Raw genomic sequence first — 18,688 nt, 5'->3', positions numbered from 1 at the left:
ACTGCATTTTTTGAATATAAATATATATTTATTAGCCACAAGTACACACATTAGGGAACCGAAGCACATATATACCTAGAGTTGAGCACGCGAAAAGAATTGAGGGCCGCATCTGCGAAAGAATAGTGATCACGCCAAGATATTTATTAGCCACAAGTACACACAACTTAGGGAACCGGGGCACAGATATACCTAGAGTTGAGCACGCGAAAACAAAAAAAAAAAAAAAAACAAAACAAAACAAAACAAAACAAAACAAAAAACTGGAACAAACATATTGAAAACGGCCCAGCGACCGGCGGAAGATTAAAACTACGACCACTAGGCTGCATCTAGCAAAGATTACTGATGGCACCGACGAACTATTTAACACCATTGCACACAATTTAGGGAACCGAGGCACAGATGAACTGTGAGCTTAGCACACAAGAAAAAAAATTGCCAACACATTAAACACGACGTAGCAATTTGGAAAATGACTTCACAAGCACACGAACTAGACAAAGAAGCACATAAAAATACCAACAACTAAAAGCCAAAATTGCAGGACAAAAACATATTAATATTCCAAAAAACCCGGCAACTAAGTTATACACAAAGTTTACGGGTGAAAGCAGAACATTAAAGCATACACAAATCGTGACAATGCCCAATATACTAAAACCCAGAAGCTACCAAAAAAACTAGTCAAGCACCAAAAACCCCATATAACTACCTAAACTATGGTCCTACTCCCTCCCGAAAGATAGCGCATCACATTTGCTACATTACTCGTACGGTTGGCATTGATATCTACAGTGCAAATCTCCTGCATGTACTGAAAGCGTAAGCGCTCAAGAGCCACTATGTCTGTAACACCTCGTGTTACAACATTTAATCCTGGACTAATCATTTAATCAATCTCGTTAATAATAATTAAAAAGGGTTTAAAATTAGTTAGGATTCCCTTCAATTAATTAGTGTGGTCCACAATGGACCATGGACCCTTATCCTTAAACAAAATCCTTAAATCCTATAAGAAATAGGATAAGTGGACCCTTACGATTCAGACCCTAGTTGGGACTCCTAAATCTATATATAGGGACTTAGGAAGCATTTAGAAACCCTACCACAGTTAATTCTACCACACACCTACAAAGGGATCCCCTGCCACCAAACGTAGAGGAATCCACTGGAGGGAAATCTTAGAAAGAAGAACCTTAGTAGCCACGGATATCGATTAGGGCTATAAGAGGTAACCCATGTCTCGACAAAACCTATTTTCCTTGCTATATCTTATTTATTGGCTCCTTTGATAATCGTATGTCTAATGCTGTGATTGAGTCTTGATAGAGCCTTGCTTAGGGTTTATGTTGTGTTTATGTGATAATCTTGATGTTCTTGATACTATGATTGATTAAAAGAATGATCTTGTATTTTGATTATGTCTAGAGCCCTAGGGTTATATCTTGAATTTCGTATTATGATGTCCTTGGTATATTTGGGTGAGATTATGCATGATCGGGTGTTGAGTCTAGCCTAGGATTTGTGTTTAGGACTTTGCATACAGATTTCTTGATGTTCTTGTGGTTCCGGATGCTCCTGGGCCATTATATGATTTATGTTGGGTCTTGGTATGTATAGGAATCGTATTAGGACGCATTTGGTGTGATTCTTGGTTTAATTCCGTTAATTGAATACGTGGTGTTGTCATTATGTGTTTGAATGTGTTTGGACATGGTTTTGGGTTCCACGAGAGATCCCGGGACCGAAAGTTACCTGTGTATAAGTGGGGGGACTGACCACCCGCCACCTACCCACTGCCCGTGCCACTGTTCCAGCAGGCAGCCGGCGGGCGGTGGTCTGCCCGCCGGCCACTCGCTGGAATGGTGAGTAACCGCCGGCGGGTGGTCACCTACCCGCTGGAAATCGGTCGGGGTTCGTGATGTTTTCCCTCGTTTGTTGTTTCCCCGTGTTCCGTTGTACCCCGTTTGTCATGTATGAGTCTCGTTTGGTGTTTTAGTTATCGTTCTAGGAATTTATGAGTAATACATGTCGTTGTTGTCATGTCTTGATTGTTATTTGATTATGTATTGATTGATTGAATGGTGATGAGTATCGTGGTCATTGCGCAATGGCCGGTGTGATTGATGATGATGATGATGATGAGATTGTGATTGTTGGAAATGAATTATTCGCGGTTGACACCACTTGTGCCCAGTCATTGTACTAAAGGTACAGGCCATAGCAGTGACTGGGCTAAAGGCACACACCCACCTTCGACAAGCTTGCCGTTGAGCATGGGTCAGGTTATAAGTGATGCGGTGTCATGTTAGAGCTATATGCGCTAACCCCTTGATAGTGGCACTAGAGGTGCGGATCATTGAATGGCACTGCGACACCATCTTGATATGTTGGTGGTTGATAGGTGGTTTGTTGGTGGGGGCATGTAGTTGCCCAGAGGCATAAGGGGTGGTGATATAAGGGTGGCCTGGAGGTATATGTTGGAACTGATATAAGGACGGAGGGGAGCTACAAGGTTGGAACTTGGTATAAGGTTGGAGGATGAATTGTGTGCTTTGATGACTACTCGCTAATTGATTGTATTGAATGCCCTCGTTGCCTCTACTTGTTATTTGTATGCTTATCTGCCTGTCGTGTCTTGTATTGCGTACTTAGGATGCCTGTTAGTTTTTATGATTATTTTATAATGTTGACTCTGTTAACGTGTCTTGAGTCTTGATCTTGGATTTAAATTAGAGTCTCGTAAGTATATATGTATTCCAGTTTCAAAATGAGTTTCTTATATCTACCTATATTGTACTTAACGCGTTGGAGTGGGTTACCAGCATTATTCGCTGACGGTTGTTATACCGAATGTTTTTCAGGTGATGAGTATTAGCTTTGGAGCGCGCTAGTCAGAGCCTTGGGCTTAGTTTAATTATCCTTAGCTCAGTAGTTGGCCTGCGTGCCTTGGGATTGTATTTGAATATTGAATTAAGGTTTTATTATTCTTAGTTAACTTAGCCTGTGACCTAGGTTCTCAAACCTAGGTGTGGCATAGCACCCTGAAACTTATGGTTAGCTCTATGCTCTGTTTGGGATTCAATCAATGGATTTGCCTTTATTTTATAAGTTTTAAATATCTCAGAATTTAGGGGTGTTACAATGTCGCCCTTAACTAGACCACACTCCCATCTCGCCACCCTTGTCCAACATAAGTTTTCATATGGTGCATAGCATAAACCCCATTGTCGACTTTGTTCCTCGAGTCCTGCCACTTCATCGGCATCCTCTTGAGCTCTAAATCAAGACACAGACCATCTTATATCCCTCACTAGCGGCTTTGAAAAACTCGAACAACAATAATTGCTACAAAAGACAAAGTACCATCATCATCTACCAACCCAAAAGCAACATACACACACACACACACACACACAAACAAAGAAGGAAAAAAAAAAAGAAAAAAAAAAGAAGAACCGTTACATAATGTACCAAATGAACAAAAGTGTCACCATACTTCTTCGAAGTGGCCTCCGTCGAAGCAGAACTATCAATAATGTCAATGCGTTCATTCACAAAGTCCACTTAGGCGAAATAGAAATGATTGCTTTGCTTAATCGGGAAGAACACCTGCGAAATAGTAGACGAGACATAATCAAATATTACCCGAAAGTAACAACTGAACGAGTAAGAAATATAGGCACACAAGTACCGTGCAAGAGGCACACAACCACTAACTGAAGTACACACTGCTCATGACTACCTCCCCAATTCAGAATTAAGAGAAACAAAAGTGTTTAGAAATTTTAACCAGATTAACTTGCCCCATTTCTTATAAGGGGTGATGGCGCAGTATAGGCACACAAAAATCATGCAAGAGGCACACAACCACTAACTGCAGTGCACACTGCCCATGACTACCTCCCTAATTCACAATTAAGATAAACGACATTGATAAAAAATACTAACCAGATTGACCTCCCCCCATTGCTTGTGCTTATACTGTCCTGCAGGATACATCAGCTGGCCTCTCAAAAACATATCTCATGTTGGCATTAACATGGTTGAGCATTCGTGTTTTTCACTTTTGGTTTCGCGACTTGATTGACCCTTTCAGTTCTGCAATTTAACACACTAAGATTTTAACTATAAAGAATTTCCAAAAAAAAAAAAAGATTTTAACTATAAAAAACTCTTTTTATTAGGAAGCAGTGAAGTAGTTATTCCTTTTCTGGTCCTGTCCCACCCCAACTCCAATCAGAAATGAATTGTATCATATATCATCTACTCTTTTTTTTTTTCCTTTTTTTTTCCAAGTGGGATCTCATGAGTCACAAATATATGATGATTACAATATGAATTATGAAAACCCTCACTAAACAAGTTTTCAAAATTTTTTCTTGCATTCTTTCCATCAAAGAATGCTATTCAATTCAAGAGAGACAACACAAAAAAATCACAAATATCGAATATTGGCATGATTCAATTGAGATAATGCCTTAAAGAATATGCATGCGCTACTTTCAGGAAAAAAAATGTTAAATTTCAATATAGTTATGTTTTTGCTTTTGAACTGAGTTGCAATTACAAGAAATAACACACACGGATGGAAAAAAAAAACGAGAAAAAAAAAACAAAAGAAAAACTAGGGTTTAATAAACATACCTGGGCTACCCGCCGCGGGAGATAATGCGGCCTTCCGCTTCGACAGACAAGAGCCACCGCCTTCCGCTTCGACCATCGACGACCACCAACGTCGGCCATTACTACGACCGCCGACTGCAACAAGAGGAGTAAATCGCACCGTGCTCGGAAAATAGAAAACAATTGGGGAAAGTTCAAAGTGGAGAGAAAGTCCGTGCGCGTAGGAATCAAACTCTATCCGACCAAAAAAGGTTGCAACCAAAAAAAACAATTATTGAATTACCCCCTACAATTAAAAAAAAAAAAACACGCATCACATTAAAACTTTCCATTTAATCAAAATAATCTCCCTTAATCTACACCACCCATCATTACAATCCAATGCATCATATTAGTCATCACAGTCCTCTATAATATCCAAATCCTCTATATATATATGCTTATTTATTTATATTAAAAAAGTGTATTATAATTAGAGTTAATGTCATATGAATTCCTTTAAATATAGTGATTTTGTCACGTTTAGTCCTAAATTTTAAAATTCACCACCCGTGATCTTTTGACTTTCAAATTGTTATCACATATGGTCCTTCCATTACTTTGCTCCATTTGGACCGTATAAATGAAGTGTCATTCCATGTTGTTTATTAGGAACAGATGTATTTAGATTTTGATGATACCAAACTTACTAGGGATGTAGATCCCTCGTTTACTCTCGTTGTTTTGCATCTTTCCTATTATGTGAAAGTAGTCAAAACTCACCTTGTGATTTGTGTTTAGTTGCACATTTACACGAATCAGAGTTGTATTTAGTCAATTAGGTCTACTTGAAGAAGAGAAGATTAGGAGAAGATCAAGAGAATGCCGAGAGAACAACTTAGACTGAAACATGGAAGGGTCTAACTCTCGTGTAAACGTCAAATGATAAGAAAGATCACTTGACTGGAAGGGAAAACGGGAGATAAGGACAATCTTTTGTTTAATAGATCCCGAGACTAAAAAGTCAAAGTTAGACTTGAATAGACCACTTCAACATATGAACAAGAAGAATGTTTGTCTATGTCTCACTACTGGGCAATCATCATAGACAAAAGGAATCCTAGGAATGATATTCACAAAAACCAAGAAGCATTAAATGATTAGTACCTTTGTTAGTGAAAATGGACAAAAGGACAAACCACTTTTGCAACCAACGGCTACACAGTACAGCCGCATTAAATGTTTCATGCCCAGTGGTTATTACACACTGGTTAATAGGTTTGAATTTTCATCTTCCTCCAACGGATGAATTTTTACTCACCTATAAATACATTTCTTCACCACTGAAGAAGGTGTTGGTTTTTCACTCAATCATTATCTACAAAAGCTTTGTTATCAAGTGTCATCCAAAAGCTTTCAAAACCAGTGTGTTGTTGAGAAGTTTCCTTTTAAGAGATCATCTAGACTTCAAGCTTTCACAACACAAGGAAATCTCGCAACTTATATTTGAAGATTCAAGCATCATCAAGTCAAGATTTCACGAGTTGGAGAACATCATCAATTCTTTCCAAGCCCCAACTCTGAAGAAGACGTTGATAGAGGCGGAATAAACTCGAGAAGTTGAAAAACCTACACAAGTAGCTGTCCGGCTTAGTGATCAAGGAAGCTAGCTTGTTTAGTTTGTACTAGGAGTGATAGTGCAAACCCTTTCATGAGATGTGAAAGAAGAGTGGAGTAGGCTTTGTTAATAGCCGAACCACTATAAAAATCTCTCTCTCGCCCTCTCTTTACTTTCAATTATCTATCTATCTGGCATTGCATTCATACCGACCAAACCCTAAGATTTTCCATAACGAAACCGTGCAAAGATTATCCTAAAACAAACTCACATTTTTTCGCTGTGCATTTCCGAAAAGAGTCGTTTTTAAAATTCGAGTAGAGTCTATTCACCCCCCTACCCCCCCCCCCCCCCCCACTAGACTCTCTTTCGACCCTATTGGGACCAACATTGTTCTTTCATTTTTAAGTCAAAATATAACAATTTCTACTTAGCTTGTTCTTCTTTCTCCAAGAAACCCAATCTCAATTTCTTACCCTAACTCATTTTCCCCAACAAAATTCATCAGCATAGTACAATTGATTATATATATTTTTGTTAGTATTTTTAATACGGAGTAGTAGAATTCAAACAGTAATTCTACTAAATCGTTATACAAATTTTATTTTTATATTATTTTGTACGCAAAGTATATTTTATATTGTACCACGTTTTCAATATTAAGACAATATACTTGAATTTTTCTGTGCTCACATGTGTATTTTTATTGATTTGCAATCTTATTGTGTTTAAAGAAAAATGAACCAAGCAAGAGTAAGAACTGAATTGAAGAATTATTTCTTAAAAAACAATAAAACCATAGAATCAAAAACCATCCAAACTCTGATGTACATGCATAATCGCTGAAATAATGGACCTTATATGTATCTCTCACAATTTACTGTCAATTTTCTGCAACTGGGATATCTCATTTCGACTGCAACTCAATAGGTAAACTTGACATTCCATCTACCTGAAAGGTCAGCATTTAATGTCCATATGGATTCAAGATAGTCATTTCGCTTTTTCAAACAAAAGAATTATGGTTATGGAGTAGGTGGAAAATGCTCAGTAAACATCAGTCTAATCTAGATGGGAAATGTGGGAAATTCTTGAATAGAGTGGAAAGTTTAGACCAAAAGTTATAATGTGATAGAAATGTCAAATGCAGATTGATTTTACTAAGGAAAACTTGATGTAGTGAATGAAAATGCAATTTTCTACATATTAAGTCAACTTTCAGCAGAGATGCCATGGAAAAAAAAAAAAAAAAGTGCTAAAAGAGTGCTAAATAAGACCATCTCAAAGATTAACTGAAGATGATGTGCTGAAAATGTATCATACTATATTACGCATTCTAATGTTTCAATGTTATAAATGTATGATTCAAGAAATTACGCATTCAAAAGCTACATACTATATTACTATTTCAAATGTTATTATTGAAGAATTAGTAATTTATTGGAAAATGCATTGGATTCATACCAGTTTTTTTAACTTTTTTTAATCTTAGGCTCTTTAACATATCCATAACAATTGTGAATAGTAGTACTTAATCTAATCAGTTTCAACATCAACTGAGAATTCTGCAGGTATGTTTGTACATCTCCTATCATATTTCTATAATATTATTTGTATAAATAAATTGCCGCTGCAATATGCCAATATGCCGATCGAATTGCCAGCACCCCCTCAAACTCAACATTTTGCCAAAATCCCCTCAAACTATATAAGTATATATTTAATATCTTATGCCCTAATTTTTATTTGCTCGCCCTTAAGTCCCGTATTTGATTTTAACCATACATATACAATTATTTTATTGTTAATTATAATCAATATTGACTATATTATCTTGCATTTGTAAACTTAAAATTACCTGTTTAAATATGCAAATTCAATATTCAATTATCTTTGCATGAACAACTCCAATATATATAATCGTACATTAATATACTTTAAAGTACTTATTTTAGCGCGGGAAGCACATAGAGATGAAGAGGAGAAAGAAAACGGTTACTGGATTTGGCTCATTGAGTGAATGAAGAAGCTTACAACAGAAAGGAAAACTGCCACCTTTATATACTAAGCATGGCAGTTGTTACACGGTTACAATAAACCTTGAGAATCAAGCTAGATTACCCTTTTTGCCCTCTTCCCCTAATACCCCCACCCCCCCCCCCCCCCCACCCCGGTAAGCTGGAGTGTGTATGTCTTGGACACCCAGCTTAGATACAAAGGTTTTAAACATGGAAGAGGTTAGGGGCTTAGTAAAGCCATCCGCTATCTAGTTGAGGGATGATACAGACAGGAGTTTTATCATGCCTCTAGCAACCCTTTCTCTTACGACGTGGCAATCGATCTCGATATGCTTCGTCCTTTCGTGGAATACATGGTTCTCCGCTATTGCTATGGCGGACTTACTGTCACATAAGACAACTGCAGGTTTAGTGGAGGCAACATGCAGGTCTTGAAGAAGGGAGCTTAGCCATTGTATTTCGCATGTGGTTGTAGCCAAAGCCCGGTATTCAGCCTCGGAAGAGGATTTGGAGACGGTGGCTTGTTTTTTTGCTCGCCATGATACGAGAGATGAGCCTAAGAATATGCAGAATCCCGTGACAGACTTGCGTGTCTCAGTACAAGCTGCCCAATCCGAGTCTGTAAAGGCTTTTAATTTGAGGATGGAATTTGCCGGATAAAACAGACCTTGACCTGGAGAGCCTTTGATGTATCTTAGGATGCGGTGAGCAGCTGCCATATGTTTGTCTGTGGGGGAGCTGACAAACTGACTAAGTTGGTGCACATAGTATGTGATGTCGGGTCTAGTTGCAGTTAAGTATAGCAACCTCCCTATGAGTCTTCGATAGCTACTTGGATCAGGCAGAGGCGTACCATCCACATGTGATAGAGAGGTACCTGGTACCATTGGTGTGCAAACTGGCTTACTGTTTAAGAACCCTGCATCATCAAGAATGTCAAGGGCATACTTGCGTTGGCATAAGTTTAACCCTGCACTGCTAATCTCAGCCTTGATGCCTAAGAAATAACCAAGCACGCCTAGGTCCTTGATTTTAAAAGCTGCATGCAGCAGATCCTTTAGTTCTTTAATGAGAGTTAACTTACTGCTGGCCACCAGTTTATCGTCTACATAGATCAGGATGGCAACAAATTCTTCACCAGTGCCTCTTCTGAATAATGAAGGATCCCCACTAGACTGCTTGAAACCAACATGAGACAGGGCAGTGGTTAATTTGGCGTTCCATTGGCCACTAGCTTGCTTTAAGCCATAGAGGGATCTCATCAATTTACAAACTTGATTCTTCTTTTCTGTCTTAAAATCGGGAGGAAGAGTCATATACACCTCTTCCTCTAGATCACCATGGAAAAAAGCGTTGTTAATGTCCATTTGGTGGATGTTCCAGCCCCTTGAGATAGCCACAGCCAAGAACATACGAATGGTTGAATAGAACAAGCAATATGGTCAGTAGCCCCAGAGTCTAAAATCCATGTATTGTTGCATAAAGAAATAGAATTAATATGTGAGTTAGAGGACTTGCCTTCATTCTGTTCTTCATTAAACTTTGGGATGAGGGAGATAGTCGCTGCTGTGTTTGAGCTAGATGGCTGCCCCATCTGATTTTGAAGAGCTGCCATGAGTTTTTGGAATTGTTCTGCAGAAATTCCTATGTCATTCATATTGCAGATTACTGGTGCTGCATTCTGTTGCTTTGCCTTGGCCTTGTAACCGGGTACCCATCCCGGAGGGTACCCGTGCTTCTTATAGCACTTGTCGATGGTGTGTCCGGTCATGCCACAAAAGACACATTTAGGTTTGTTCATTCCATTGTTTGCATATTTCTTGGCATTGTGTGAGTTAATGGCGGCCGCCATCTCTTCTGCAGGTACCTGAGCATTCTGGACAACATTAATGTGGTTAATTTCATGGTTGCCTGCAAACAAATTAGCCATGTTGAGCTGCCTCTCTGTCTTCTCTGCCATCACATAGACTTTGTAGACTTCTGGTAGAGGTTCAAGAACCAGAACATTGGCTTTCAAGGCACTGTAATCATCGCTCAATCCTTGAAGAAAATGGATCACATGATCCACCTCACGCTCTTCTTTGATCTTGTTAATAAGATCGCACGAGCACCTTGGGATGCATTTGCACATCGGTAATGGACTCAAAGTGTTCATCTCCTCCCACATTACTCTACATCTTGTGTAGTAACCACTTACTGACAAATTACCTTGTTTCAAATTGTAAATGTCGTTTTGTAAGGCTGAGATCCTCTGAGCGTCGCACTGTGCGAACCTTCTCCTGAGATCATTCCATACGTCACTAGCTGTATCCAAGTGCATGATGCTCTGCGCAATTGAAGAGTGCACCGATCGGAAGATCCACAAACACACCATGAGATTGCACCTTCTCCAGATCGAAAACTGGTTGCTGTCTCCGCTCGGTGCCACAAGACTACCGTCAACTATACACCACTTACTCTTCACCTCCAGGGCTATTTTCATGGAGATGCACCACGATTTGTAGTTGGAGCTGCCTGCTAATGGTGGATTCACGAGAACAAGGCTGGTGTTGTCATTCGAATTGAAGAGGAACAGATTTTCCAGGTCCTCTCCATTGTAATTTCTCTGGTTTTGCCGAGGTAAGTTCTGCTGCGGAATCACCTCGGGAGCTTGCGGAATCGTCAAATTGCTGTTTGGTGATTGATCGTGATCGATCAGTGCTTCGACGCGTCCTCCTTGATTGATCTCGCCGGCGCCTGAGACGGCGGCGGCATAAGAGTTGTACTGTAGCTCTGATACCATAACGCGGGAAGCACAGAGAGATGAAGAGAAGAAAGAAAACGGTTACTGGATTTGGTTCATTGAGTGAATGAAAAAGCTTACAACAGAAAGGAAAACTGCCACCTTTATATACTAAGCATGGCAGTTTTTACACGGTTACAATAAACCTTGAGAATCAATCTAGATTACCCGTTTTGCCCTCTTCCTCTAATATATTTGAAAATAAACATTGGGCATTATACCAATTGAGCAATGCGTGTGAAAAACTAGTTATAGATATAATCCATTATTTTTTATACTTGATAATTAAATATATTTTTTTTTTTGAATTCATAGATTAGACTTAATTGTGTTAGCTATAGTAATATTTTTAGATTGTCACGTTATATTATATTGTTTATTAGTCTCTGTAATAGTTTAGTCTTCTGTGGCTTGCCTATTAGATAGGACTTATTTGCGTAGAACTATTCATCTATTTGTATTGTATTCCTATCCTATTGGAACTGAATCAATTATCTGTTATCTCATCTGGTATCAGCTAGACCGGGTTTGTGTTTCCCTCTCCATCACCGATTCTCATTCCTTTTCGTTTTTTTTCCCGTCGACGATTCACCATGTCTGCCTCCTCTGAGCGCACGATGTCCGACGGACATCCATCCTCTTCCCCAGCCCAAAACCCCCTAAACACTGCTCACCATTTCGTTTCCATGAAACTCACTTACCGTAATTTTTTATTCTGGCGAACCCAGCTTGTGCGATTTTTGAATGGTCAAGAACTCATGGGATATGTAACCGGTGAATTCCCGTGTCCCCCGGCGATGATCAATTCCTCCTCGGCGACTGGTGAATCCACCACCTCGACAACCACCATGATCCCGAACCCGGCTCATAAGGCGTGGGTTAAGCAGGATCAAACTCTGCTCTCTCTTCTCATCTCATCCCTCTCGGATGAGGTGATGCACCTTGCGGTCGGGCAGACTACGTCAAAAGCTGTTTGGGACTCCATTAACACTGCCCTTGCGAGCTCCACCCGTGCGAGATGCCTAGGACTGCTCGGGCAATTTCATGCCCTTCGGCAAGGTGGCAGCAGCACTGCCGAATATTTAGGGCGTGCGCAATTGCTGGTTGAGGACCTTGCGCATGCTGGCCGCCCGATCAGCCTCGACGAGCAGAATATGTTTGTTCTCAGGGGGCTACGACAGGAGTACCGAGCCATGGCGTCGTCTTTAACCGCTGCCGGCACTCCAGTAACAATTCCGCAAATCGCGGACTACCTCCGGGCACAGGAGTTCTTGCTTGCGGAGGATTATCCAGTGGCGTCCGATCTTCATTCCGCTGCTCCGGCTGCTTTTTATGCAGGGCGTGGCCGAAACTCCGGGCGCAACTCAGGCGGGCAAAATGCAGGCCGCGGCAGTTCCGGCAATCCGGGTCGCGGCAGAGGAGGTGGAGGTGGCCGTGGTCGCAATGGTGGCCGTGGTCCACGGTGTCAAATATGCCGGGCGCAGGGGCATACAGCGCTGTATTGTTTCAAGCGTTATGCTCCACAGCTTGCACCTCAGGCCAATATTGCCGTTCCAGGAGATGAATCTGCCACAGGTTCGAATGCCGCAGGTTGGTTCCCGGATACGGGGGCCACGGCGCATGCCACACCCGATGCGTCTATGCTATCGCAGTCGGATGAATATAATGGTGGGGATGTCCTGCGTGTTGGTAATGGCGCAAGTTTGACAATCTCACGAATTGGTCATGCCTCTATAGCATCTATGTCCAAAGTTTCGAAAACACTAAATCTGTCTAATGTTTTATGTGTTCCCCAGTTATCTGTCCCGTTATTGTCTGTTTATCGTTTAACAAATGATAATCCTGTTTATTTTGAATTTCACAAGGACTGTTTCATTGTGAAGGATTCACTCACTCGGGCAGTTCTGCTTAAAGGCCCTACGGAAGGCGGGTTGTACAAGCTTCCTGTTCCTTCGTCTCATTATGCCTTTCTCACATCCCGCACCACTCCAGTCATTTGGCACCGCAGGTTGGGGCATCCACATGCACATGTCCAAAATCAAGTGTTAAAGTCGTGCCCAGTTTCACCTAATAATACGAAGTCAGCTGAATTATGTACATCATGCCAACTCGGCAAATCCTCTAGATTTCCTATAAATAGAGTTACATCTTCTAGTGCGAATGTGTTAGATTTAATTTACACGGACATATGGGGTCCGGCACATGTAATCTCTACTAGTGGGTTCCGTTACTTTCTGCTCTTTGTAGACGATTATTCGCGCTTTACTTGGTTTTATCCCTTACGGGTAAAATCTGATATATATAACTGTTTTGAGTCGTTTCGAGTCATGGTAGAACGCCAATTTTCGCGTTCTATCAAGTGTGTTCAGTCTGATTTAGGCGGGGAATACCGCAAACTGCATCTCATCTTTGAAAAATTGGGCATTGTGCATCGTCAATCATGTGCGTACACGCACGAACAAAATGGCCGCGTTGAACGCAAAAACCGTCACATAGTTGAAACAGGTCTATCCTTACTAGCCGGAGGCTCTGTTCCCCAAAAATATTGGGACTACGCCTTTGAAACAGCCACAACATTAATCAACTACTTACCCACTACTGTCCTAAACAATGAAAGTCCATACAGTCGTCTCTACAAAACTACACCACCATACACTTTCCTTCGAGTCTTCGAGTGTCGGTGTTTTCCTTATCTTAGGCCATACAATCGGCATAAGATGGATTATCGCTCGACACCCTGTGTCTTCCTAGGGTATCCCTCGTCCTTTAGGGGCTATAGATGCATGGATCCAACGAGTGGGAAAGTCTATATCTGCCGTCATGTACGTTTTGACGAAACTGTGTTTCCTTTTGCAGACTTGTTAGAACAGGACAACCCAGTATCTATGTTACCTGCCTTACCGTGGGCATCTAGCCCAGTGGTAACTCAAGTGGAGTCCACGGCTGTTGTCGATCCGGTTGTACAGCATTCTACGAGTCCCATACCGTTGGCCCAAGAACCCGCTCCTTTAACTATTGAAGGCCCGGTTAGGGCGGTTACTCGGCGAAAGCGGGTCACGCGCACTGAGCCTCGGGACCGAGGCCATGTCATGAGACTACGACATATGACTCGGGGTACGGGTGAAGAGTTACAAGCACTCACTGTGACTACTGATCCCACTTGTTACTCACAAGCAGTGGGTCACCCAGAATGGCGTGACGCTATGGACCAAGAGTTCAATGCGTTGTTACACAATAATACTTGGATTCTTGTGCCTCCGAAACCTGATATGAACATTATTGGTTGCAAGTGGGTCTTCCGCACCAAGCGGACTGCTGATGGTTCTGTTGAACGATACAAAGCTCGACTGGTTGCGAAGGGGTTCAACCAGGTAGAGGGCGAAGACTTCTTTGATACTTTTAGCCCTGTTTTCTCTGGCTATCTCACGTAATTGGACTTTAAGGCAACTTGATGTCCATAATGCCTTCCTAAATGGACATCTGGCAGAGACGGTGTATATGAAACAACCTCCGGGGTATGAAGACCCGACTCATCCAGATCATGTTTGTCACTTACAGCGGTCATTATATGGCCTTAAACAAGCCCCCCGGGCATGGTTTAAAAGACTACATGATTATTTACTGTCTGCAGGGTTCTCGTCTTCGAAAACAGACGTCTCGCTTTTTCACTACTCCGCTGCTGATTCCCGAGTATACCTTCTCGTATACGTTGACGACATAATTATGATGGGTAATGACCCCACGCTCATTACCACATTACTACAGCGTCTGTCCACGACTTTTAAGATACGGGACCTTGGTTCACCTGGTTTTTTTCTCGGCATTGAGACCATACGCACTCCCGACGGTCTCATGATGTCTCAGCGCAGGTACATGAATGACATTCTTACTCGAGCAGGCATGGTGGACTGCAAGCCGTTGGCCACTCCAGCCGCAGTAACACAGCCTGTATCCTCTACTATCACTCCACATGACAACCCGACACAATACCGTCGCATAGTTGGAGCTCTACAGTATCTGACTATCACCAGACCGGATCTCTCCTATGCTGTGAATCGGTTGTGCCAGTTTATGCACTCACCGACTACTGACCACTGGGCCTTGGCAAAAAGGGTATTGCGTTACATTAAGGGTACTCTACACTATGGTCTCCGCATTATGGTTTCAGATTCTGCAGCGGTCCACGCCTTTTCTGACTCTGATTGGGCAGGATGCCCGCTTGATAGGAAGAGCACTGGTGGGTATGCAGTGTTCTTAGGCAAGAATCTGATCTCGTGGCTATCCAGGAAACAGCGGACAGTTGCACGGTCCTCGACTGAAGCTGAGTACAAGGCCCTCGCAGATGTGGCTGCGGAGGTAACCTGGGTTATTTCTTTGCTTAAGGAGCTTGGACTACATACTGGCGAGCCTCCGACTCTATGGTGTGATAATTTGGGGGCGACGTATCTGTGTGCGAATCCAGTTTTTCATGTCCGGACCAAACATGTCGAGATTGATTTTCACTTTGTGCAGGACAAAGTCGCGTCAGGGGACTTATTGGTCAATTTCGTGTCAACTAAAGATCAACTCGCGGATATTTTCACAAAACCACTGCCAGGTCCGCGGTTTTCAGCTCTACGGGACAAGCTCAATGTTGTTGCTTACCACCCTTGAGCTTGAGGGGGTGTGTTAGCTATAGTAATATTTTTAGATTGTCACGTTATATTATATTGTTTATTAGTCTATGTAATAGTTTAGTCTTCTGTGGCTTGCCTATTAGATAGGACTTATTTGCGTAGAACTATTCATCTATTTGTATTGTATTCCTATCCTATTGGAACTGAATCAATTATCTGTTATCTCATCAATTGTAATTGAAAACAAAATTAGAATGAATTGACTTCAAAATTTTGGTGAATAATTTCGTATTTAAATATGAACGGAAAATGACACTTTTAAATTCACTTTTGAATTGTATTTTTTCTTTGTTAAATTTTTATGCATTATATTTGGACAAAAAATTTTAATTACATTTTTATTTTTATTATAGAATACAATAACTTGGAGTTAAAATAGACTTAAATTCAAAAGTGAATTTCATTTTTAGTCCTACTATTATAGGGGTCATTCCAATTTTAGTCCACCATAATTATTTTTGCCACATTACGTCCACTATTATTAAAAGTGTCCAATTTAATCCACGAAAAATCTAAAAATAGACTAAAATTAAAACACTTTTAATAATAGTGGACGCAATGTGACAAAAATAATTATAATGGACTAAAATTGAAAAAGCCCATATAATAGTAGGACCAAAAATGGAGTTCACTCTAAATTCAATTACCCCACTTTAAAAACAATGAAAATCTAAATTAATCTATTAATCAGGGCTCCTATTTTCAATGAAATGGTCCTGATTGTAGCATTCTTCCTCTTATTAAAGAGAAAGTATTAGATAATGACCGTCATTTTTTGTAGTAAAGTATTTCAAGCATAAATATGATTTTCGATACCAAACTAGCTAACGGGACAAGTTTTAAACGACACGGCACAGATTCCATTAAAAGAAACCGATCAAAAAACACAAACTAAAAATAGAAACTAATAGTACCCAACAACAATCCAACATCCTCAGATCAAACGACACTAACAAAAGTCTTTAACAGATTTATTTATGTCCGATGATGATTCTCCTTTCAGCAACATGGCCCAGACGGCGGCACGGGTACATTCTTCGGCAACACCATCGTACCATAAGGAGATCTCCGATGATGATTCTCCGACGACATTCTCACTGTCATCCTTTCGCCGTTTGCCAGCCCACCAAACAACCCAAAAACGAGCAGCAAAACAAGTAGAAGCTTTGAAACATTAGCTTCTTGCAAAGACATTTTTACGAGCAAGAAATGAATAAGCTTAATGGGGCATATGTTCTTTGTTAATTTTGAGATTGAGAAAAAACATTATCGTAAAGGAAGGTGTTTTATAGTGCAATTTGGAATTGGATACAACACCAACCCTTCGAATTCTTTACAAAAAAACATGCAAAATTTAAATGGGTAGTTTTTTCAGTATATTAATTAATTGTCTTTTTAGCTATCCTAGAAGAGATTGTTGAAAGTACACGAAGGACAAGAAGCCACCATAAGCCTATCCTTATCCCATGCAAATCTCTCCCATTTTCAAAAATGGTCTAACTTTCATATAATCTAATTTACAAATCAATTACTATTCACATTATATCCGTAATTGCAAATTCAATCAATTTTAAAAAATTAATGTCTTGTTCTCAATAAATATTATTTTCTTTTCAACATTATTAATTTATATTAATATATAAAATACATTTAAATATTAAAAATAACAAAAATAAAAATTCAAAAACATAATTTTTTTATAAATTACTTTTAAATATTAAAAATAGCAATACTGAAAATCTAAAGAAAGGTAGTTTAAATGGACTTGTTGTTAACTATTTTATTTTTTTCTTTGATTTGACGATAATACCCTTAAATTTAACGCTCACATAACATAAAAACTAACGGATGACTATTTGAAATCAAAAATGAAAGTTGAGGTATGTGTTTTGGTCGAATTGAAATTCGATGGCTAAAATGAGTACTACCCTAATAGTCATAGAACTATTTGTGGTATTAACTCTTTATTTGAGTACAACAAAAATGCATTTGAATTTGAAAAAAAAAAATCAATAATTTTTAAGATCTGTATATTAATAAGTTTGGTAACATTTTTAAAGAAATGTTTACATTTGAAACTTCTGTACATATATAAAGTGTCTAATTTTACTATTCCACCTATAAGAAAAATGATCTAGCGTATTTTATAAATTTATTTATTGGATTCGCTAAAATTATACAAAATTTTCAAATTTAGTATAACTTTTAAACTATTTTCAACGAGTTAATACCCAAAATCGTTCTCGACTATAGTGGTTTTTCTCAATTTCGTCCTAAACGACTTTGGTGACCTAATATCGTCCCAGACTTTTGTGTTTCGCTCAATTTAGTCCTCCATTTGTTTTTCCGTCAAATTGGTGTTAAATAAAGGGACAATTCAGTAATGTCAATATTGATCTCTCTTTACTTTCAACTTGTGAAGTGCGAAATTCCTCTTTCTTGTACGAATTACACCCAGAATTACTCCCGGACCTGCAAATCAAATTTTATATTCGCAGTTTTAGGAGTAATTCTGGGAGTAATTCGTAAAAAAAAAAAAAGATTTCGCAGTTCACATGTCTATGAGTAAAGATATGTCAATATTAAAATTACTGAATTGTCTATTTATTTAACACAAAATGGACAGAATAACAAATGAGGGACTAAATTGAGCAAAAACACAAAAGTCTGGGACTAAATTGAGCGAAACACAAAAGTCTGGGACGATATTAGGTCACCAAAGTCGTTTAGGACGAAATTGAGAAAAACCACTATAGTCGAGGATGATTTTGGGTATTAACTCTATTTTCAACCAATAAATGTTTTTATATATTTAGAAATTATTACTCCATAAATATAGAAATGCATTAAACCTTAAGTCACTAAATATTAAAATTCATCTCATCGAGAAGAATCTACTAATCTATTTCTGGGACCGCTAGATCCCTCCCTCTCACCCACAAAAAAAAAAAAAAAAAAAAAAAAAAAAAAAAAAAAAAAAACTAAA

General features: G+C 39.6%; 1 protein-coding gene across 1 annotated transcript in view; it reads right to left on the bottom strand.

Moving 5' to 3' along the window:
* Positions 1-7,014: 7,014 nt before the first annotated feature.
* Positions 7,015-18,688, bottom strand: part of LOC109184547 (outer envelope pore protein 21B, chloroplastic-like) — a 28,858-nt gene continuing 17,184 nt past the window's right edge. The window contains exon 6 of the mRNA XM_019334563.1: positions 7,015-7,178. Within this exon, the coding sequence (XP_019190108.1) occupies positions 7,150-7,178 (29 nt within the window). The 3' untranslated portion in view covers positions 7,015-7,149. The remainder of the gene's footprint in view (positions 7,179-18,688) is intronic.

This window comes from Ipomoea nil, unplaced genomic scaffold, assembly GCF_001879475.1.
Source record: "Ipomoea nil cultivar Tokyo-kokei standard unplaced genomic scaffold, Asagao_1.1 scaffold1262, whole genome shotgun sequence".
In the NCBI taxonomy this organism is placed as follows: domain Eukaryota; kingdom Viridiplantae; phylum Streptophyta; class Magnoliopsida; order Solanales; family Convolvulaceae; genus Ipomoea; species Ipomoea nil.
The sequence above is the reverse complement of the archived record's forward strand: the minus strand, read 5'-3'. Positions and strand labels throughout refer to the sequence as shown.